A 23,361-nucleotide genomic window follows, 5' to 3' on the forward strand; every position below is an offset into this window, starting at 1 on the left:
AATATGGTGGAGTTTACGACGTAAATCTGCTCGTCACTTTTTCGCTAGAAAAACCCTAATTTTACTTGTTACTTGTTACATCAGTAATTGAAATTACAGAGGCAACACTGTACATGAACCTTGTAACTGTCAATCCGAACATCCTACTCGCGCATGGAAGTGTTTCCCAATGATCTAATGAAATATTCCCGTATACACTTCCACTTGAAGATGTTCGGCATGGTAGACAATGAACTGTATACAGGAAAACGGGCAAAAAATGCATACAACTATAAACGCAATCAACGGTCAGGAGCATTCTTGAATGTCAGCGAAACATTACCTATGTGTCATTCCTCCAGTTTAGAGCTGGATAAGAAATACCTCATCACAGAATTTAAGCTTGTTAAAATCAAATTCGGAGAGCGTTTGACAGTCCATTTTAGTAACAGCAACTTTATTTTTTTACCTCCTAGCTCCTCCGAAAGAGTTCGTAGCCAGAAACAGATCGATTAGCTGAATGCCATACAGGAACATTACTTCATTTTCGAAGGACTGGATGAACAGAAGCACAATTCTTTTAAGATAAACTTTGTTCAAAATAACAATTATTCATCTTATGTAGTTTAACGTAATATTCGGAATGTCACATTATATTGTGAAATAGTTGAATAAAATTATTATTCAGCATTTTTGATGACATCAGAACCTTATCTGTAATGAATTTCATAATTTAATTTTCACGTTACATTGTGAAATAAATTTATAAGATCATGGTTCGATATGAACCAGTACACCACCTCTATTGAGAAAGATATATAAATACGTGTACACATATTGTTAAATATGAAGAATTTTGAATGATATATGTATAAACAAGTTAAATAAATATTTGAACTTTATCAACGAACTTTTTCATTTAAACTTAATCCCATTACCTAGGTTAGCAACGAGAACCGCAAAACCTGCATCGGTGAAGCTAACCGTCTCTAGCCCGCAGCGAAGAGTACCACTTAAAGCCCGTAGCATACCCTGCCGTCGCAAACCCACAGCCTCCCACATCAACCAAGACATTCACCACAAAGACTGATACCCACGAAAATGCACCAAAACAGTTTGATAACTCCAGAAAAGCACACCAAAAAGATCGACACCCCATAGAGATATCCAAACGACTTTACAGTCCCCAAAAAGCACTCGAAAAAGATCGCCATCTCAGATACAGGCCAAACTAACCTAAAAACCCCTAAAGAGCACACAGAAAAGCACGCCAAAAAGATCGATACCCCTGTAAAGACACCAGAAAAACTTGACACTCCCCGAAAACCCTCGAAAAATATCGCTCTCTCAGAAACACACCAAAAACAGCTTTATATCTCAAAAGACGCACGTTAAAGCACCATATCATAGAAACGCACTAAAACATAGCTTAGTATCTTCCAAGACACATATGTTGAAAATACACCAAAAGAGCTTGATGTACCCAAGACTTGTGTCTTGATTTGTATCACGCACGCAAGATACAAGCCCACTATAAGTTGACATCCCAACCCAAAGCACACACCCTGTACCCCAGCGCGAAAGAGACGGAGTGAGTGAGGTAGCCCGAAAGGTTAAAGCTCTATCATGCTATCTCTCTCTAGCACACAGAACCTATTAGAAGGGTGACCCACTTACTACTGAGCTCCATTAAAGACCTTGGCGTAGCTTTCGAAGATAACGACCATTTTAATAACGACTGTCTTGCGGTAAAAAATAGCGCCTCCAGAAAGTTGAGCCTTATATTGTGTACTTTCTCTGAATTTGATTCTTTCCAACCCTCCTTAGCACTGTCCAACTTCCTGGTTAGAAATATCCTCGAATTTTGCTTCGCGATATGGTCCCTTTCTCAGAATTGTGATTGTCTTGCTCCTGAAAAAAAATCAACTTTCAAAAGAATTTTTCCTGTGGGTACTACTCTGCCCGCCGTACTCTTCAAATTCCCTTCGACATGTGTACTTTTTACTAAGCTTCAACTAACATTTCCTAGATCACCGCTTCCTTTAATGACGTTCCGCGATTAGCAGACTATGTCGATGTTACATTGTACTATAATTTGGCCGCTAACGCTTCTTTAAGCGTAGGTTACCTTTTCCTCCTTCTGGGGCAATTTATACAATACAGTTGGAATTACCTTGTATATTGAGCGGACAATACAAGTAAACAAATAATGACGACGCTAGTCTAGACTTTGGACATATGAATTATGCAAGCTGATTCTAGCGCGATAAACTCCCAATTTCTAGATCGTAGTCGATCGTAGTTTCAGCAGTCTTAAACACATGGAAAATATTGGAGAATACTTCTGTTCATAGCTAAGAATGTTCATTAATATTATGCGAATACTTCGGAAATCAACTAGAAAATAGCACTTCTAGAAAGGGAGCATTTCGGTAATCAAATGTCCCCTTTATCGCTCCCTCGGCGATTTCCTACCTTGTTGTGGTGGGGGAGTACAGTAAGGAGGGTCTTCTAGGGAACAAGGGATGATATATGAAGCCAAGCGGTAATCAGAACCCCAAGCCAAGGTTTGACTACTGTGCCGAGGGCAGAATGGTCAAAGGGGTTAAGATATGGCCGTGAACGGTGAACTCCGTGTACCAGGCTCAGCAAAAGGGGGGCCTGCCGAGATCAACTTGCTTTTCCCGATAAAACTGAGGCCATGGCAACCAAACAAACTATTACTAACTAAAATTAAATCTCGACCGTGACGATCCGACGCCGAGTGAATAGGCAACCCCAAACTCAACAATGGAGAACCTGAGTCTAGACTCAAATTCACCACTTACTCAAAAACCACTCTAATAAGGACCCAGCCCTCAATGGACGAGCCAACGCCAGTCCGTTCAGTCAGCACTCCTGATTCCGGGCTCCAATCGGCGCCACTTGCTGAGGCTGAAGTCTTCTCATGGGCATCTATCTACGAACACCAAACAGCCTTCAAGCAAACCGCCTTCGGCCGAACCACCTCCGGGCAAATCAAAACCCACGGGGTGTGCCAAGGTTGAGGGGAAAGGAGCATCCGGGGCACCTGCGACTAAGGGCAAACCGAAGCAGCAGCGGTTGTCGAACGATTCCAAATCCTCGACATAAAATGCAGAGGGCTCGGCTAGTAACGACTTAGCTTTCATTTGCACCCAAAGCTATCGAAACCAAAGGATACGTCTTATTTGACGACATCAATCCAATCGGTTACGATACTGAGAACAGACTAGGAGAAAATTCCTTCTAGCTATGATATAAGGAGTACATCCTTGCAAGGCATTAAGCTACGCGATGAGTCGGTTGGTGTATACTATAAAATGTTACGGCTAAACTTTGCCTACTGATGAGTGGCTCAGATACTACTGCTCCTCCTTCAACTATGCGTGGGCGACTAATCCTGAGAAGGGTCTCTGAGCTGCCATCGTGCAAGAAGCGCTTTCTCTGCCTTCCAGAGGAAGAGTGTAATGTTGCGGAGGGTTTGGAACAACTTGGTGTCCAAAACAACCCCAACACCTCCACCTGCATGCTGCTAGGCAGCAAAATAGGAGAGAGAGCCGATAAGCCGGAAACTTTCCTTACCATCGGCGTTCCTGAACCGGATATCAAAAAGGTTCGGGAATAAACGGACTGCCGGATCTACTACGAGCTAGGGACCGTCACGTCATAAGTTTCGGCTCCCAAAACTATTCAAGAGGACGTGCAGCCCTCGGCATTTTCATCTCAAGCGTCGATGAGGCGCGATATTTCTTAAATAAATTTGCGGTATTGCAAAACGGCGACTGCAGCTATCAATAGTCAGATCAATAGCTGCAAGGCAATTATATACCTCATACAAGAAGCATTGATTGTTGGTGGAGTAGTCAGGGGCCTAAATTTCCAACATTCTTACCTGCTGTATGCTAATGGAAATGATCGATCCCGCTCGTGCATGATTGTCTCAAAAGAAATGGGGTGGGGTATGAAAGTCCTCCGGGTTTAACGTGAGTGCCTGCTGTGTAGGCATAACCCCACGGTGCTCTTCGGACACGGATTGATTTTGGGACCACAATCAGAGCCCCGCTATGACTGGCACAGCGGTACTGGTTTATACTGAGTGCAAGCTCAGCATTCATACCAGTGGATGCGAGGCCTATCTAACACCTCTGCCGCAACTAAGGGGTACGGCACCCGAGTTGTACAGCACAATTCCACGTTTGAGTTCCGAGGAGCTCTGCCCGCGGTGTAGGCATAACCACAACCACCATGAAACTCCCACTAGGGGGCCAACCGCAAATAACCGGGCCGAGAACACATCCTCCAGGAGTTCTCCCGAAGCATATGCTCTCAGAGGGCTATCCCAGTTCCCATGGTACCAGATAACCTCCGATGAGGCTTCGTGGCAGAGCCACTTCAGATGAGTCCTTTGCAGACTCGGGTCTGATCGCCCCCTCGAGTACGTGGAGACGGCACTCCCCAACGGGTTCACTGGAATTAGCCATAAGCGGAGAATCGAAACGGAACCTTTCACCAGCTAACTACCGCTCTGCGTGCAATATAACTTTAAGGACATCCCAAGACTAACACCAAACACGCAGGATTGGTGGCTTACCACTGCGGCCACAAGGCCATTCGCCCATCATTCTGCAGGCGAAGCAGCATCGAGGAGCTACCTCCTTCGTCGGAAGGCAGCACGTGCGAACTCATTAGCGCATCTCTGTGTGTCCCACTGCTAGTAAGTCACTGGCTAACATTGAAGATACCGTTCACCACGTGAACGCCATATCGTCTAGATTGCGGATGTCACGGTACGCTGGACAGACACAGAGAACATGTAACCAGTCCTCTGAGTCTGCCCCACATAGAACACAGCCCTGACTGGAGGCAAGGTTGCGCTTGGAACTCATTCAAGCTACCATCCCCATCTAAGCTGCCACTTAGATGTTACACTTTCATTTAACACCATTTTGACCGCAAGCGGTCCTAACCCCTGCACCTGTTCGACACTAACTAGATCCGTTTGCAGCAAAGGTACGCCCCTCCCGATCCTGTTGGCCGTGGCACGCCGGACTACATCCAGATCAAGAGGCGGAATACCCAACAAGACCTGCATGGCGTTGGTCGAGACCATACGACGGCGCAGGAAGACACGCTAACAATGTCACTCGCTGACAAGCGTAGAGCAGCTGCCTGCCCTGCATCGTCCGTGCCAAATCGCATAACATAGGGGACCCCTACGTAGAACATGCAAGAAAGAGTCCCATATAAATGGATCTAGCAGCTCTCCTGCTTAGACCCCATTCACACCTCATAACACGCCTCAACATACACACCAATTTAATCAAGCGTGGCTTGAGCTCGCGCAGGTGCGGACACAAGTACATGCGTTCCACGATCGTTACTCCCAAGTATGTCACTTTCTTCCGGTATTTCAATGGAACTCCATTAAGTTTTACACACGGCGTACGACGTAGGTAGCCTTTCAGCATCATCGCGACGGTTTTTTTTCCGTTGAGACCGCGACACCGACTTTTAAAGACCATGAGTTAACGATGCGCATGTACTCAGTACCCCGCTGTTCGACCTCACCCCGAGTGTTCTTCTCAACAAGAATGAGGAGATCATCCGCATATGCAACACACTCAACGACGGAAGCAAGCTCACCCAACAGTTCGTCCATCATCAGGTTCCATATAAATGGACCCGTGATAGATCCCTGTGGGCAGTCCCGCTCAACATTTACCCACACACGCTCATTGACACCTTGGACGAATGCTTTCCTGCCATGGAAGTAGCTCTTCCACAGCGCTAATTTCTGGCAGTCACACTCACAAATTTTTGACAACACAGACGACCAACTTAGGTAATCAAATCCTCCTTTGAAATCTACAAAGATTCCAAGGACGTACTTGCTAGGACAATGGACAACAAAGTTCTTTACGTGCATCAAAGCGCCGTCGGTGGATCTGCCAGTACGGAAGTCATACTGCCTGTCAGACGGGATGTTTTCATCGCCATCCGCTGAACTATAATCCTCTCCAGGACCTTGCCAAGGGCCGAGAAAAGAGATATCACCCTGTACGACCGAGGACTACTCGTATCCTTCTCTGGCGACTTCAGGAGCACAACCACCCTGGCAGTCTTCCAGAAGGCAGGGAAATAGCTCTCCCAAAAACAACATTCAAACAAACACTGGACATGAGAAGGGACGGCCTGCCAGACGGCTTTGCACGCCTTGCCAGTCATCCCATCCCAGCCAGGTGACTTCCAAGACCTGAGCATCGCCATGCTCTCCTCGATCTCACAACTCCTCAGGGGAGGAATTTCTTCCCCACCCTGAACGCGATCATCCGGAGGAAATAGTTCACCCAGCAAAACTCAAACACTGTCACGCCAAGTCAGCATAGGTTCTCCGTTCACCTTGATGCCTTGATGTTGTGACTTCGTTTTCCTCTGCATATCTGGTAGACCCTACCCCAAGGGTCATCACAACGCTCACCAACGAATCGCCTCCAGTCTTCTTCCTTCAACTGTCTCAACGACTCTTTATAAGATGAGACACCTCGCCTATAGGCGAGCTTAAGCTGGTCAACATCGACAACAGGATTGACAGCACTTAGACGACGCGTCTTTTGGAATCTCTTCCTCAGGCGACGGACCTCCCTCCGTTTAACACGAAAAGCATTCGTCCACTACGTGACATGCTTCCGAGCCCTTCGTTTGGGCTTCGTAAGCATGTCGTCATGGACACAACACATCTATTCATTCAACAGTGCAACCTTTTCATCAACAGACAAGAACCGGCCGGCTAACTCCTCCATCCGAGCAGCATATTCACCACAATTACACCCATGCGTATTCCAACGCGCCGGCATAAGCGGGGGATCAACACTCACATTCGCGCCCCTATTGACCATGTGATCACTCACATTACACCCAGCCAACAATCTCCAAGACGGGACAAGCGACTTTGCTGCAAGATTAACACACGTAAAGTCAATATCACTAGACGCCCTTGGAGCTTTCAAATGTGGACACACTTGACGGGACATTTAGACAGAACAAATCGTGCTTAAGCAATACTTCCGACAATACCTCCCCTCTACGTATAGAACGGTGGCAAGATGTGCCCGAGGCAATCTTGCTGTGCCACATAGGGGAGACCGCATTCGCGTATATGCCCAGAATGAATGGTGCTCCACGAATATGCGGAACCACCTCATCCAGGTACGCGACATGCCGCTCCAGGTCGTCTGTAGGTGGACAGTACATACTCAAACAGTACCACCGTCCTAAAGGCCTCGTAATTGAGACACATACGCCCCACTCATTAGTGAGACTCTCAATACAGACGCAATCTACACGCGTATCATTAACGACAATGGCCGCCTTGGTCGACCCTCTAGCAGTGAACACCCGCATGTCGTCAGGTAAGCCTCTGATGCAGTCATTGACTGCCCAGGGTTCCTGCAACATAGCCACGCTAATGTTGTTCTCGCGCATGTGCTGGCCGAGATCATGCCCACGGCAGCCGCTCTGGCGCAGTTCAACTCCAGCAGTTTGAGCGACATGGCACTCAGTGACGAGCGTTGGCTCTAACCACCCGTGCAGAATAAATGGGGCACAACATCGGCCGAAGCATATGCCCGGCCGGAAGTCCACAGAACACATAGTTCCTGCTGTGCACCTCGTTACTGCAAGACGAGGCCATATGGTCACTCTGCGAGCAACGGGCGCACACGTGATCTTTCGCCTTGCGGTCAGCAACCCTATGGTCGAACCCAAGCCATCTAAAGCGCGCAAGGAGTAAGTCATGTGATCTAGCCCGGTAGGTAAACGACTTGATGTACACCCTTTCTGCGGCCGTCAACCTATCGATGACTGCTGGAGTACCCTCCAGTACAACATTGCTCACAGCCTCCGGACCCGCGCGGATCGGCCGACTGATGATCTGAACTTCCTTCCTCTCTGCAGACATCTCCTCCGCGAGGTGATTCGCGTGGATCTGCTGCATCAGCTCATCGGCACTGATACAGCAATGGACGTCGTAAATAATGGCCCTAGCCCCAGGCTTCTTGGTCACAGCCACCTCCAGGCCGTGTTCCGGGAACTTCGGGTTCTCGACCACCTTTTTTTCTCTCCTTCTAGGAGGGCACCCTTAGGGCCACCCCCTCTCCCCTAGATTTCAGCGGGTTCACAGTGTGAACCCTAACTCCCAACGCAGGAGCTTCCTCCTCCTGCGCAACTTCTTTGGATGAGGCCTGCCTATTTCGGCTCTTTACGACAACGGACCACGTCTCCGCCGGCTTGGAAATCGCCGGCAAACTACTGGCTGCAACTACTCCCCTGGCACCAACAGCAGCTGACACCGTCGCAACAGGGACCATCAAGCCGCCCTTTGCAGCCATGAGCCTCTCCACCGTTCCCGTCAGCTTGGCGATCTTCTACACCATACGGCTCAGAAGCCCGCTATATCCAATAATGACGTCATTGGTGACAGTGGGGTGGGGTATGAAAGTGATGGTGGTGGTTTCGGCTATATGCAGCCAATACGGGGAAGAGGAAGAGAAGGTCCTGCACAAGCCATTGGATAGACGACACAATAGTAAAACACATAAAGACAATTACTTTCTCTCTCTTTCAGCTTTCAAGCAAAGGACTATTGTGTTCCTTTGATACCACTAGGTATCATCAGGTTCGTCGGGAAAAAAATCGGACTCATAGTGAAATAATGCGCACCTTCCAAAATCGCAAATTTTATCTAATTTTATTGTAAATTTCTCCCCATTCGATGTCGATGCAGATAAATCTCGAAAACAGGTAAAGTTACATACTTTTATCCGAAGTATTTGCATCATCAGGAGCAACACCACCGTCGTCCGTTTTTTCCATTACCAGTTCACCCACACGCTACAACTTTTTCTCGATTATATATATTTTTTTTTAATCCACGGATTGAATGGAAAAGTTTTAATTGAATTCACTTTTTATCGCTTTACTTTTTTTTAATTTTTTTTTTTTTTTTTTGTTTCTTCCTTTGATCCCTTTTCTCAATTTCTCTCCTCAATTGTCCTGGCTTTCACTAATATTCTCACGATAATCAATGACGAGATTTTTTGCGGAATATAAGATGGAACCTTTTTACCGCCAAAGTACAGTAAATTTATTTGAAACTCGATAAAATTCAACCCTCAACCGGGGCAAAATAACGTCACCAATAATTTAATAATAAAGTTTTCGGGGAAGAAAATAAATGATTGGAGGCTTGACTCCCCGGAATGTGTTCACACGTCGGTTACGAACTGAGCACTTGCTTAGTAAAATATTCCAGGAATCATTTTATATGGAAATTCTCTCCAATTCCTGCCACCCCATTGTTTTGCTCTTCTTAACTCTCACCTTAATTACCACTTTATAACCACATCCACACTTTTTTCCGTTATTTGTTACTTTATTTTTCGTGTTTTATAGTAACATCTTCAGCGAAATTCCAAATATGAACCAGAAAAAAATGGTATATTCACACCAACCCAGAAAAAAAAATTATCCGTGTGAATACCGCGCTTCCACATGACCAATCCAAACCCACGAACGTTAATACATCTATTTTCTGTGAGATACTTTAGGGAATTTACGATAAATTACTCTATTGGGTATTTCATTATTATGTTGCAGCCCTAATTATTTAATTTGTTTCGCGCGCGCTAAACCGTGGTCAAGGTTGTTCAGAGTTAGAAAAAACAGATATTAGCATTGAATTGGATAAGATACTTTCATAGGTTTGGTGTAGAAATCTACCGACTCCACTTGAACCAAGCTTAGCCTGATCACCGCGTCCTTGAAGAACTATTGTGCCCCTTTTACTGGTTATAGTGTACTTATCGATCATAGTATCTCTAGCAGGCCTATAACCGTTAGGAACTTTAATATGTTCCCTACTTTCAGATCTTGCAGCCTTGCCTCTGGTATTAAGTGCTCTCCCAGATGCCTCGACCGCATTAGACGGTCCCAGAAGGGAGATCTTATGTTGGAACTTAAGAAATCCAAGGATGTAACCACGGACAAATTCTTAAGCCAAATCGGGAAGACTTTAGGGCAGGAAGCCGACATAAGAGCTAGCAGGCCGGAGATCACTATAATCTGCAAAGATATAGATGAAATCACGACGAAGGAGGAGGTTCGTGAAGCGTTGAAGAGACAGTTCGATCTTGCCGGACTACAAGAGTCAGTGGTGAAAACGCTATGGAAAGCTTATGGGGGAACACAAACCGCCATCATCAGCCTACCAGTGGAGAACGCGCTCAAACTGTTAGCAGCAGGGAGAGTGAGAATAGGCTGGGTTATGTGTCGCCTTAGGGAACAGGTGGCGTTAAAACGGTGCTTTAGATGCCTTGGCTTTGGTTACATTGTGTAGGCATGCACTAACCCAAATGATAGGTCAAAGCAATGCAGGAGATGCGGAGTAGAAGGCCATATCAACAAGGACTGCGGAGCTGACCCAAATTGTCTATTGTGCAAAGGAAAGGAGGGTGTGGACCATCGGCACACTGCGAGGCGGCGCAGGATCTACTCGCGCAAACGATCCGCGAGAAAAACATCGATGTGGCCATACTAAGTGAACCATACCGAAACCGCGGTGGTAGCGTTTGGGTCAAAGACCAAACGGGCCAAGCAGCGCTGTGGACTTGTGGAGAACAAGCCTTCCAGGAAATAATGGAGTACCCGGAGAAGAGCTTCATCAGAGCGAAGGTGAAGGGCATCCACATCTACAGCTGCTATGCTCCACCCAGCGCTACACTCGTCGAGTATGAGCGGATGCTTGCTGCTCTTGTTTTGAATGCAAAAGGACTTTGGCCGATCATAATAGGAGGCGATTTCAATGCGTGGGCTCCTGAATGGGGCAGCCGGATAACTAATGTCAGGGGACGTGTTCTCCTCGAAGCATTCGCGGAGCTGGACGTGGTATTGGCGAATGTTGGGTCTTCGTACACTTTCCGGGGAAGGGGCCTGGGGTCTATAGTGGACCTGACATACGTGAGATCCACTTTAGCCAGCAGAATCGCTTGGCATGCCAGTGAGGACTATACTCACAGCGACCACCAGGCAATCTGCATAGAGATCAAGGGCGGATCGAGCTCGAAAAAGAGTTTTCGCAGAATGCCGGGTGGTATGCTTGGCTGGACAGTGAAAGCTTTCGAGGGGGACACGTTTTCCGCGGTACTCAAATCCGACATATCCCTGAATGGTACGGCTGGAGAGAAAGCCACCCAGATCACTCGATGCGTGGCGGAAGCATGCGTTGCTACTATGCCCAGAAGGCGATTGCTCCCCAGTAGGCAACCCAACTACTGGTGGAACAACGAAATCGTAAGTTTGCGAGCCGCATGTTTTCGGGCAAGGAGGTTTTGCCAGAGGCTCAGGGGAAAACCCGGTGGCGACGGTCGAGAGGAGGCACACAAGCAATTGCGTGGCCGCCTAAAGGAAGCCATTCGGAGGAGCAAAAAGAACTGCTTCAAACAGCTGTGCGACCATGCCGACATAAACCCTTGGGGTGAGGCTTAAAGAGTGGTGATGAAAAGGCTGCGGAAATCACCTCAGGTGACCTGTCCGCGCCTCCTGAAACAGATTGTTACCACTCTGTTCCCTCACCACAAAAATAGGGGAAGGCAAATTTTTGTCCAGCTAAATGACGGCATAATACCGCCTGTAACTGTGGAGGAGCTGCGGGAAATATGTGGTAGGTTCGGTGACAACAAGGCCCCAGGTTTGGATGGCATCCCCAACCGAGCTTTAAAACTGGCAGTGAAGACTAGGCCCGACCTTTCTGCCAACACCTTCGAGGCGTGCCTAAAAGAAGGAATATTCCCTGCCCAGTGGAAAAAGCAAAAGTTGGTGTTGCTTCCGAAGCCTGGCAAGCCACCTGGAAACCCAGCGTCGTATCATCCTATCTGCCTGTTGAGGGAGTCATCTACAATAGACTCCTGCCCATCGTCGAAGCCAGCAATGGTTTGTCGGAATGCCAGTTTGGTTTCCGACGCGCCCACTCTACAGTGGACGCAATTGGCATGGTGGTAAACTTGGCAAAAGGTGCACTGATTCCTGGCGGCTGCTGTGCCGTGGTGGCGTTGGATGTCAAAAACGCATTCAACTCGGCCAATTGGAATAGAATTAAAGGGGCGTTGGCTGACATAGGTGTCCCCGGATACTTAGCGAATTTGGTGGAAAACTACCTCTCAGAGAGGACTCTCTGGTACGGGACGGATGAGGGCCCCCAAAGAGTACATTGTCACAGCCGGGGTACCACAGGGATCGGTACTTGATCCCCTGTTGTGGAATATCATGTATAATGGGGCGCTTGCTCTTCCCGTCCCAGAGGGGACTACGATTGTCGGCTTTGCTGATGACCTAGCTGTGGTTGTTGCAGCAAAACACCCAGAAGATGTGGAGGTTTACGCAACGGAAACAATGAGAGCGGTAAAGTCCTGGGTAAAAAAGGCCGGGCTGACCTTGGCAGACGCGGAAACGGAAGCTGTCTTAATAACGAAACGCAGGAAAAATAACACTGTAAAAGTGGAGGTCGGTGGACATACGTATCAAAGCCGGCTATCAAATACCTGGGGGTAATAATTCACACCAAATTGAGTTTTAGGGAACCGCTAGAGTATGCATGCCAAAAGGCAGCCAGTGCCACTACGGCACTTGCAAAAATGTTGCCAAATATTGGTGGACCGAAACATTGCCGGAGATTGGTGCTAGCCGGAGTGGTGCGCTCCATCCTGCTCTACTCGTTGCCTGTGTGGGCAGAGGCGCTTGCAAGCTCTCAGAGACGGAAGCAGATGAACTCGGTTTAACGGCGGATGGCTTTGAGGGTTTGCAGTGCTTTTAGAACCACATCAGATGAGGCAGTATTGGTGGTGGCAGGCATGATCCCGGTTGACATTCTGGCCAAAGAAATGAGTGTCCTGTATAATGCAAGACATATGGAGGGGCATGCACAGCGTAGAAATGCAGCTAGGTCAGAGTCGCTTGATCTCTGGCAACGCAGATGGAACGAGTCCACGAAAGGTCGGTGGACGCACAGACTCATTCCCAACATTAGGGTGTGGCTTGAGCGAAAACATGGGGAGACCAACTACCACATTACCTAGTTCCTCACGGGACACGGTGGTTGCTACAGGCAATATCTGCACCGCTTTGGGTTGGATGATTCTCCGAACTATCCCGGCATACCGGAGGATCCAGAGCATGTGATGTTTCACTGCCCACGATTTGCGATGGGGAAAAGGAGCTTAAACCAGGTGCTGGGCAAGAGCTGGACCCCGGAGGGCATGGTTACTGAGATGCTGGAGTCCGAGGAGAAGTGGCTTTCGGTTGGCTCCGCAATCATCCAAATGCAGGAGGAGTTGCTGAAGAAACAAAGAAGGAGGAAAGCTGCAAATAGGAGAAGGATGAGTGCCTAAGAGCAAACCTCCCGCGGGGCTGGGGCTGGAGAGACCGGGGGTGGTTTTTAGTGGGTGTGAATCCCACACGCGCCCGCTGTAGTTCCGCCGTTCGGGCGGCGGAGCTGCGGCAGACGTGTCTTTCTAAGATTTTCCACCTGCGTGTACGCACAAACAAAAAAAAAAGATGCCTCGACCTACTGTCCCAGGACGTGTATAGAGGTTTCGTCCTCCTCCTCACAAAACCTGCAGGCAGTGTCCGTAGATATGTCTAGCTTCCCTAGGTGATAGTTCAGCCGACAATGCCAAGTGAGAATTCCCATTATAATCCGGAGGTTCTTTTTGGTGAGTTTAAAGTAATCCTTTGTGTGTATGGGTTCGTATCCCCCAATAAGCACCCTTGACTGCTCCATCCCTGGTAGGTCCGCCCAGTATAGTTCCCTCAACCGCTCCTCTTCATTTCTTAGATTCATAGCCATGAAACCGTTTCCGATTCCACAGAAGGGTTCTGGTCCGTGTAAAGGCGTCCCTGCTCCCTTCTTGACTAGTTCGTCCGCTGCCTCGTTGCCTTCCAACCCAGCATGGTCTGGAAACCAAAGTATCCAGACCTTGTTGGGCGAGCAGAGTATATTCAGTCTCTCAAGGTATTCCCATACCAACTTGGACTTCACCTGGTTGGACCTAAGTGCCTAGATCGCTGCTTGGCTATCGGTGAGAATAGCTATGTTCTGTCCCCTAAAGTTTCTTTGCAGATTAAAGGAGGCACATTTGTCTATGGCGTATATTTCCGCCTGGAATATACCAGTGTACCTGCCTATTGGCTCAAAGTACATTTTCCTTGGACCAATGACACCGGCACCTGCTCCCTCTGCTGTGAAAGATCCGTCAGTGTAAGTAATCAGTTGCTAGTTTAAGCCGTATGTCACAGTCACGCTCTCCCAGTTTGCCTTGTTACTCAAACGTGTTTCCGATATGTGTCTTCCAGAGTAATTTTTGATCTCACGTAATTCCCAAATATTTGACCTCTGTTTCTCGTTTCACCTCGTTATCATGTAATGTTATGGCTCCCAGGTGATCAAGTTTACGCCTCCTAGTGAATGGTACTATGGTGGTTTTGGCTGGGTTGATACGCCGTCCCACCTTCCTGCACCAGGCACTAGTAACCCTTAGTTGAGTTTGGATTCTATCACATAGGGTATCTTCATATTCTCCCCTAGAGATTAAAAAATGTCGTCCGCATAACCCTGGACTTGTATTCCAGTATTTATTAACACGTCCAGGAGTTCATCCACTACCATACTCCACATCAGCGGCGATAGTACCCCACCCTGTGGACAGCCTTGAGTGGTGTTCATGATAATAGAATTTGTACCTGTCGGTACCTCTATTTGCCTGCTTTCTAGCATTTTGCCCATCCAGAATGCCAGGGTGTTTTTCACTCCTTTGCGGCTCATGGCATCTTGTATCTCTGTGCGCGATGTGTTGTCGAATGCTCCTTCGATATCCAAAAACGCGTACAGTTCAACTTCTTTTGTTTCCATGGCATCCCGTAGTACCTCTGTCAGCTGATACAGAGCAGTTTCAGCTGACCGTCCTGCCCGGTAAGCCGGTAATGATGTTAGGCCAATTGGTCTGAAAGATTTAGGGTGGAAAGTATCCTTTTTACCCGCTTTCAGAATAAAGACCACTTTTGCCCGTGTCCATGCCCTTGGAATGTATCCCAGTGCTATGTTCCCCCTTACCACCCTCAGAAGAGACTCTAAGATAATTCCTAGGCCTCTCTGGATAAGTGCTGGGAAAATGCCATCTACTCCGGGAGATTTCAGTGGTTTGAAAGTTGCCACTGCCCACCTTAGCCTAGCGTCTGAGCATACCTCTTTTGCTAGTTTCCAGTTCTCCTTTCTTCCCCTTTTATTCGCTGTTGGGGTGTCAGGCATAATATTGTCGCCTGCCACCGTGGAGTGGGACCCCGGGAAATGAGTTCTGAGAAGCAACTGTACCCTGTTCTCATTCTCGGTAAATGTCCCATCTTTCTTTTTCAAGCAGACAAAGGATATTCCCCCGTTTTTGGCTACAGCCTTGTACAGCCTGGTTGCTTCTGTGATCTGTTCGATCCCTGGGAATACAACTAAATACAATACATTATTTTAATTGGTCTCTCCACCATCAGACTCAAAATTATTTCAGTCTTTATACATACAAAAGCAAATTTGCAAAATAATTCGATGATATGCAGTCCTATCTTTGAATATGGGTACAAAACTTCCCACGGATACCACCTTGTCGTGGTGAGGGAGTCTGTAGCAGTTTTCTACTACACTAAGGTTGTCCTCCGTGGGGTACAAGTTGTAATGAACAAGATCCGCGGCCAAAAATCACCTCAAGTGACATGCCCACGGGTCTTGTTGCAAATAATTACAACTTTTTTCCCGCATCAGAAGCAAGATGAAAGTGCACCCCAACTGGCAGCTCAGCAGGACGTCTTCTCGATCCCTGGTGTTACCGAAGAGGAACTCTGCAAACGTACTGGGGATAGCAAGGCTCCACGATTGGATGGAAATCCTAACAAGGCTCTAAAGGTGGCGGTCAAGGCCAGACCAAGGTGGTTCGCAGGCACATTCGAATCGTGCATGGCGGAAGGAGTATTTCGCGCCCAGTGGAAGAGGCAGAAGCTGGTGTTGCTAACGAAGCCCCAAAAACCACCCGGCGTGCCCTCTTTATATCGCCCTATTTGTCTCTTCGACACCATGGGGAAGATGTTGAAGGGGGTGATATACAACAGGCTGCTCCCGTTCATCGAGCTTGCGGGTGGTCTTTCAGAGCGGCAATATGGGCTTCGGCGAGCCCGTTCTACGGTCGATGCAGTAGCAAAGGTCGTGAAATTGGCTCGAAATGCAATAGTCATCGGCAAATGCTGTGCTCTGGTGACACTGGACGTCAAAAATGCTTTCAACTCAACTAACTGGGGCTGGATTAAAGGCGCTTTGGCCAAACTGGGTGTTCCTAGTTACTTGGCTCGGCTAATCGAGAGTTACCTTTCGGACAGACTTCTCTGGTACGAGACGGACGACGACAGCAGGTGTGCCTCAAGGTTCTGTATTGGGACCGCTGCTGTGGAACATAATGTACGACGGAGTGCTTGGCCTTCGCGTGCCGAAGGAGACAACGCTGATTGGTTTTGCGGACGACTTGGCGGTAGTTGCAATTGCAACGCATCCCGAGGACGTGGAGCTTTATGCAAATGAAGCCATTCATGCCATCAAGTCATGGTTACGAATGGTCAAGCTGGACCTGGCGGACGAAAAGACGGAGGCGGTCCTCATTACCAACCGTAGGAACAACAACACCGTTACCATCCAGGTTGGTAATCGTGAGGTCGTCTCAAAATCGGTTGTCAAATACCTGGGGGTGATGATCAATGCCAAGTTGAGTTTCAAGGGACACTTGGATTATGCACGGGAGAAGGCAGCAAATGCCAGCTCATCCCTTGCAAGGATGATGATGGTGAGGTCGATCCTGCTATACGCGGCCCCTGTCTGGGCGGGAGCGTTGAACCACACTGTCAACCGGAGGAAGATATGTTCGACATACCGGCCAATTGCGCTAAGGGTGTGCAGCGCATTTAGGACGGCGTCGACGGAGGCAGTGTGTATTATCGCAGGTATGATCCCTATAGATCTTCTAGCGAGCGAGGCACACTGGCTCTACTAAAAACGGAAGGCAAATCCAGCCGAGGTGAATGCGGATTTCCGAAAAGCCATCAGGAGAGGGTTGTGTGACAAGTGGCAACAACGATGGGATAACTCCGACAAGGGCAGGTGGACCCATACATTGATCCCGTGAATCGAGAAATGGGTCAACCGAAAGCACGGAGAATTGAATTACCACCTGACACAGTTCCTTACGGGACACGGTGGCTATAGGAAGTACTTGCATCGCTTCGAGTTGGACGAGTCTCCCAACTGTCCTGAATGCGGTGCTACACTCGAGGACCCGGAGCACGTTATGTTCCATTGTCCCAGATTTCTGCAGCAGAAAAGGAGGTTGAACAGCATCTTAGGGGCGGACATCGAGCCCTCCAACCTGGTGGAAGAGATGTTGAAGTCGGAGGAAAACTGGATGGCGGTAAATGAGGCAGTAGCCGTGGTGCAGACAAAACTCCTGGAGTTGGATCGAGCTCGGAAGGCGGCGCGAGGGAGACGCGACATGGACGAGCTGGTATAGCGAACCAGAGCCTCCCCCGCGAAGTAATACTTCACGGTGGTCCCGCGGGGAGCGGCGGAAGAGTGGGGGTGGTTTTAGTGGCTGTGAATTCCACACACTGCTGCAACCTAGCGCAGCAGCGTCTTTCTAACCTCCATCCATAAAAAAAAAAAAAAAAAAGAGGTATCACGTTGCTGAGTACCATCTATAAGATATTCTTCGCTGTCTTGCTAGGCCAGATATGTTAGTCCCATACGCGCAGAACATCATTAGCCCATTCCATAGGGGCTTCACTCCAGGCAAATCAGCAACAGATCAGATTTTCTCTGTGCGGCAAGCAATGGAAAAACTGTTGGAATATGGACACCAGTTGCACTATCTATTCATCGGCTTTAAAACCGCCTATGATAGCATAGCCAGGGTAAAACTGTACAAGGCCATGAGAGAATTCGGTATCCCGACGAAATTGATAAGACTAACTAGGCTGACCCTGACCAATGTGCGAGGCCAGATAAAAGCAGCAGGATCACTCTCAAGACCATTCGACATCAACAACGATCTACGACAAGGGGATGCCCTATCATGCGTCCTCTTTAATCTGGCCCTCGAGAAAGTGATCCGTGATGTTGAGGTAAATGCAAGAGGTACGATCCTCCTTTAAGTCCATCCAACTACTGGCCTATGCTGATGATATCGATATCATGGGAAGAACCACCCGAGACGTACAAACTGCCTTCATCCAGATCGAGCAGGGGACTATCAGGGCGAGATCTTGGACTGAACATCAATGAAGGCAAGACGAAGTATATGGTGGCAACGTCAGGACCGAAAATCAACCAACCAACAACATCAAACCGCACTGGTCAAACGGGAAGAATAAGAATAGGAGAATACAACTTTGAGACCGTTGATACTTTCTCCTATCTAGGGTCGAAAATCATAACTGTTCCGCGTGAAACGTCTCACTATAGGGTCAAAGCTCTTACTGTACAAGAGTAAGCTCTTGCCAGTCCTCATGTATTCCTCGGGGACTTGGGTTCTTAGCAAGAAAAATTGCGAACTCTTGGCCGCGTTCGAGAGAAGAATCCTCCGAAGAATTTTTGGCCCCCTATATGAGGATGGACGATTCCGTAGCATACATAACAACGAAATCTATGAGCGATACCATGACCGTCCGGTTGTGGATAAAATCCGGCTCAATAGGTTACGGTGGGCGGGTCACTTAATCCGTAGGGATGAGGATGATCCAGCCCGAAAAGTCTATAAAGGCAATATCTATGGTAGAAAAAGAAGACGAGGCAGACCCTGCCTAAGATAGAGCGATGGTTTAGGTCAGGACGCCAGACAGCTCTCATGGAGATCGAATTGGTGGACCGCAGGATGTCTGGAGTTCCTTATTAAGGCAGGCCTAGACCGGATACCGGTTGTTGCGCCGTTGATGATGATGATGATGAACTACTGACGAATATTTCGGTACCACAATAAAGTGAGTTTATGTGAACGGATGTGTTCGGCTAGCTAAGTGGTTAGAGCACAAGGCTGTCAAAAGGAAGATCGCGGTTCAAATCTCATCGGCGGCAGTGGGATTTGTATCGTGATTTGACGTCGGATACCAGTCGACTCAGCTGTGAATGAGTACCTGAGTCAAATCAGGGTAATAATCTCGGTTGAGGGCAATGCTGACCAGATTGCCTTCTACGGTGTACTGTAGTGTACCGTTACGGTCTTAAATGAAGTGCTTTAACACACTTCAAGGCCCTGATCCAATATGGATTGTTGCGCCAACGATTATTATTACACAGTATCTGTGAAAAAGAAAAGTAGAGATTATCAAATAACCTCCGCAAATCCAAGACAAGGTAGGCTTGGAATAAAGTTCTGTGATGCATATTTGCATCTTTTTTTGGGTAAAATTAAAACCTGAATAGACAGAGAGTCGTATTGGGCTAGGAAAAGTAAATGAGAACAACAGAATACAGATTACTGGCCAAGACAAATGTTTTTGGCTTCATAACTTTTTCTTTATTTTCCACTATACAGGAAGTTTTCGACTGTAGTGTCTTAGATTTTCACTTTATACTCCCCCTGAATAGTTTGTTTTCATTTGCCAGATATATCGAGCTCGTACTTGGAGGTACTCTCCTTCCTCTTGCTTCCACTGTCGACCCTTGTCATTCTCCTTGATTGTCGTTGACTTTTAGCTACTATCCGGCATGTTTAAAATCTGGAGGCAAAAATAAGCGCAGAAGCAGTACTTACCCCCACCTCAAGGAAACAGTAAAAGCCAATATTCCAGAAAAATACCATCACATTGCGCCACGAAAAACTCTAAAGTTCGCCTCGGCTTTGTGGTTGGTGATTTTTTGTATTGCCTCTGACACTAGACTAGGATAATAGCCAGTTATTCATCCATTCCTTTTGAAGTGGAAAATAAACCCAAATTTGATATCACCCCTTGGGTAAGGTTGTGGTTACTTCATAGCGTGAGGCTAGCCTAGGTCAAGTAAGGTTGCGAGAGACATGTATGAATTTGAAAGACCTTTCCCCAGGATTAAATATCCTCCTTAGGTTTCGACAGGTACCTTTCCATGTTCTTGCGAAATCCTCGACGAAATTATTGCTTTGTATCGTTGCAACCTCTAGATATATCACCTCAAAAAAGGAGCTTATCGGCACTTTAACATTTTCAATCGGCTCTTCAGTGAAGGACCTTAATCCGGATGACACACGGTATAATTATGAGGTAATTGAAATTATGAAGGAGGTTTTAAACGAGAAAAATGGAGGAAACTTGTAATGACTGGTCCGGGCATTGTGGAATGCACAGAAACATGTGGTGGTACTTATGAAAGAGTAGCCTAATGGGATACTAGTGGGCATGCGTTCCCCTCATCTATATGTACAATGTATAACTGAGGAGAGAACATCAAAAATGTTATAACGCTGTGTCGAATACTCTGATGGGGTGGAATTTTTCACCCAAGTTTCGTCATTCACAACGAACAAATGTATTGACCCATTTTCTGTTTCACTTTCAAGTGTTGCTCGAGGAGGTTCAACAACAGCAATGGAATACGAGTAATTGTTAGTAGCATCGATGATGACATTTTATATCATTTTTGGAGAGAAATCCTTTTTCTGATATCGTTGCTAATGCAACATTAATATGTCTGGTCCTTTCGGGACATTTTCCGGATTCTCTTTTTTCTGGGATATAATTATCTGAAATTTGAGTTTCGTTCTTGATGGAGACTAGGATTGAGTCGACAGGGACCAGGGCAACTATACTAGCGAATTTGGAAACCTTGGTTGTAGTGGAATCCTAGCTGGTCTCGCAAATTAGGATAATTTTAGGAGAATAGCATTGAATTGAGTCAATCTTTGCGAGGTTTTGAGTCTCATCATGCCTTAAATGCCCTACTATCTTTGACTGCTCCCAGATTATACCGGTCTTTTTCACTGAGATCATGGTTTCACCAAGTTTTCTTGGAAAGTCATGATTAATAGAAAGTGGGGAGGAAATACAATAAAAGTGGAAAAGGCTCGAAGGACACTTTGGTTAATTGTGGTAATACAGAGAGAATTCACGGCAAAGTATAAATTCCTGTAAAATAAGCGGCGAGAAGTGTGGTGGCGGTTCGTTTTATTTTGTTCCCAGCCATGTCACCAGTCATACTAAAATCATTGGAGCAATAAACGAATGCCTACACTATCAGGTCGCTGGAAATATAATTTATTCTAAATTTTATCTAAATGAAAAATCGATAAAACAAGGACTGTATAAATTGTCCGGATTAGGACAAATTGCGGCTAAAATGGGCACCAAGAAATGGATCAGACTATCATCAATGAAGGAAAAATAAATAATAATAACAGTACAAATGTACTAACTTACTCCATATATCCATCATATTATCTTCTGTATATCTTTGCAACCGTTTCATACACTCACTATCAATCACACGCACCTCAAGTCACACTCACCGTTCTCGACGATGTTGTATGGTGGAAACCACTAAATTTTCACGTTTGGTTGTCATTTATTTTGAATTATTTTAATATTTAAATATAATAAACCGGTCCGGAAATCAATTAGGGAAAATCCATGTTTTGTTTTTTTTATTTTTTTTGTTGTTATTATCTAAATTATTTGAGTAAATTTATAATACATTTTTTGGTTTTTTTTTTCTTTTTTATTTAGGTTTAGATACTATTTATGAATTTATTTATAATTGTAAATATATAAATATAAATTTAAAGAACTTCTAGTGGGAATCAAACCATGGTTCAAGTAGAATTATGGTACTTAGGATTTTGTTTTAGTTTTTTTTGTGCTTGACGACTTCACTTTTTTATTTTTCTGGTTGTGATATATTTTTTATATTGTGCCCTTGTTTGCTGCAGATTTTATTCTAATTTATTTGCTATTTTTTCCATTTTTTCCATTTTTTTAAATTTTGAATTTATTTATTTTACACATTCATTCGCGTCAACTGTTATATTTATATTATTTTTTATTGCTATAAAAATGTTTTAAATAGTTTTCATATATTTTCGACAAGAAAAAAAATATATTAATAACAAACACTATGACAGTTTGTTTACAAGAGTGTATATAGACGATGAGCGCGTTTAAAAAATGTTAAGTGAAATTGTTGCTGTTCTTGTTGTTGCTATTGTTGTTATTGTTTTGGCCGGACGAAATTAGGGTTATTATTTTTTATCATAATTATTTTTTTTTATAATAAATTTTTTTATTATATGCAAAATTTATACTCGAAAAATTTTACTTAACTTCAATATAATTTATATATATATATATCTGTATATAAAACGTCACTATGAGTAAATCGAAAGGAATAAATAAATAAGGTGTAGATATCTTGGTCGCGGGACGTAAAACTGCAGTTTTGTTGCGTGTAAAACCAACATAATCACTAGTCGCACGACATTAATCTGCATGTATAACCACCTTTTGTACACCTGACAGTCTACAGATCTTAACATAAATATCTACATATCCAACTATATCTAAATTTCGTAAAGTCCCGGTGCTGTAGATACCGTAAAGACGAAATAACACGCGACAAACCCAAGAACTTCAGCTTACGTTATGTATGCGTCACCATGCCACATCACACACTGAACTTTTTAGATACAAAATTCTCAGGTTCCAAATCATCAAAATTCAGTCACTCGCAGAAGGACTCCCCCCTCCATTCATAAAGGATGAAGCAGTCGAGTTCAGCACGGACGACGAAGGAAGTCTTATCGAGAGGACAGAGTTAAAGGAAGAACTAGGAAGTATAGTGAGAGGGGCTGTTTAGACGGATCAAAACGGGGTATTTGCCAGAAAAATAAGATAGTGGAGATGTGGGGCAATGAACATTTCAAGTTTTACGAAGGAACAGTCTTAGTTTTTCAGCCGAATCAAGGCATTCATCCCCATGGCCGCGAAGCAGAACTATGCATCCTCGTATTCAGGGGAAAACTTCTAAGAAATAAATCGTCCAATTAGTTACTTAGCAACTTTACATTTCAAATATAAACACCACTTTATGAATTATGAATATTTTTACAAAATGTTCATAAAACCTTCCACATATCCCTACAATCTGAGTTGTCGTCATTAACTAGATTCATCTACAAAACAAGGACAAATACTTGCAAATATCAAATTCCTTCTCGACAATTGTACAGTCATCCTTTTCTCCCCCTTCCACGCACAGTCACAATTCGT

At 45.8% G+C, this 23,361-nt stretch overlaps 1 protein-coding gene across 9 annotated transcripts in view; it reads right to left on the bottom strand.

Annotated features, from left to right (window-relative positions):
* The window catches only part of LOC119660711 (muscle calcium channel subunit alpha-1), a 458,885-nt gene extending 435,753 nt beyond the window's left edge, over window positions 1-23,132 (bottom strand). For 3 of the 9 annotated variants that reach the window (XM_038069352.1, XM_038069347.1, XM_038069348.1), the window contains exon 1: window positions 21,517-23,130. In XM_038069352.1, coding sequence (XP_037925280.1) covers window positions 21,517-21,565 — 49 coding nt within the window. In that variant the 5' untranslated portion in view covers window positions 21,566-23,130. Of the gene's footprint in view, window positions 1-21,516 lie in introns of all 9 variants that reach the window. The other 6 variants (XM_038069351.1, XM_038069354.1, XM_038069349.1 and 3 more) reach the window with 4 other exon arrangements.
* Between the last annotated feature and the right edge of the window lie 229 nt (window positions 23,133-23,361).

The sequence above is a fragment of the Hermetia illucens genome, chromosome 7, assembly GCF_905115235.1.
Source record: "Hermetia illucens chromosome 7, iHerIll2.2.curated.20191125, whole genome shotgun sequence".
Lineage (NCBI taxonomy): Eukaryota > Metazoa > Arthropoda > Insecta > Diptera > Stratiomyidae > Hermetia > Hermetia illucens.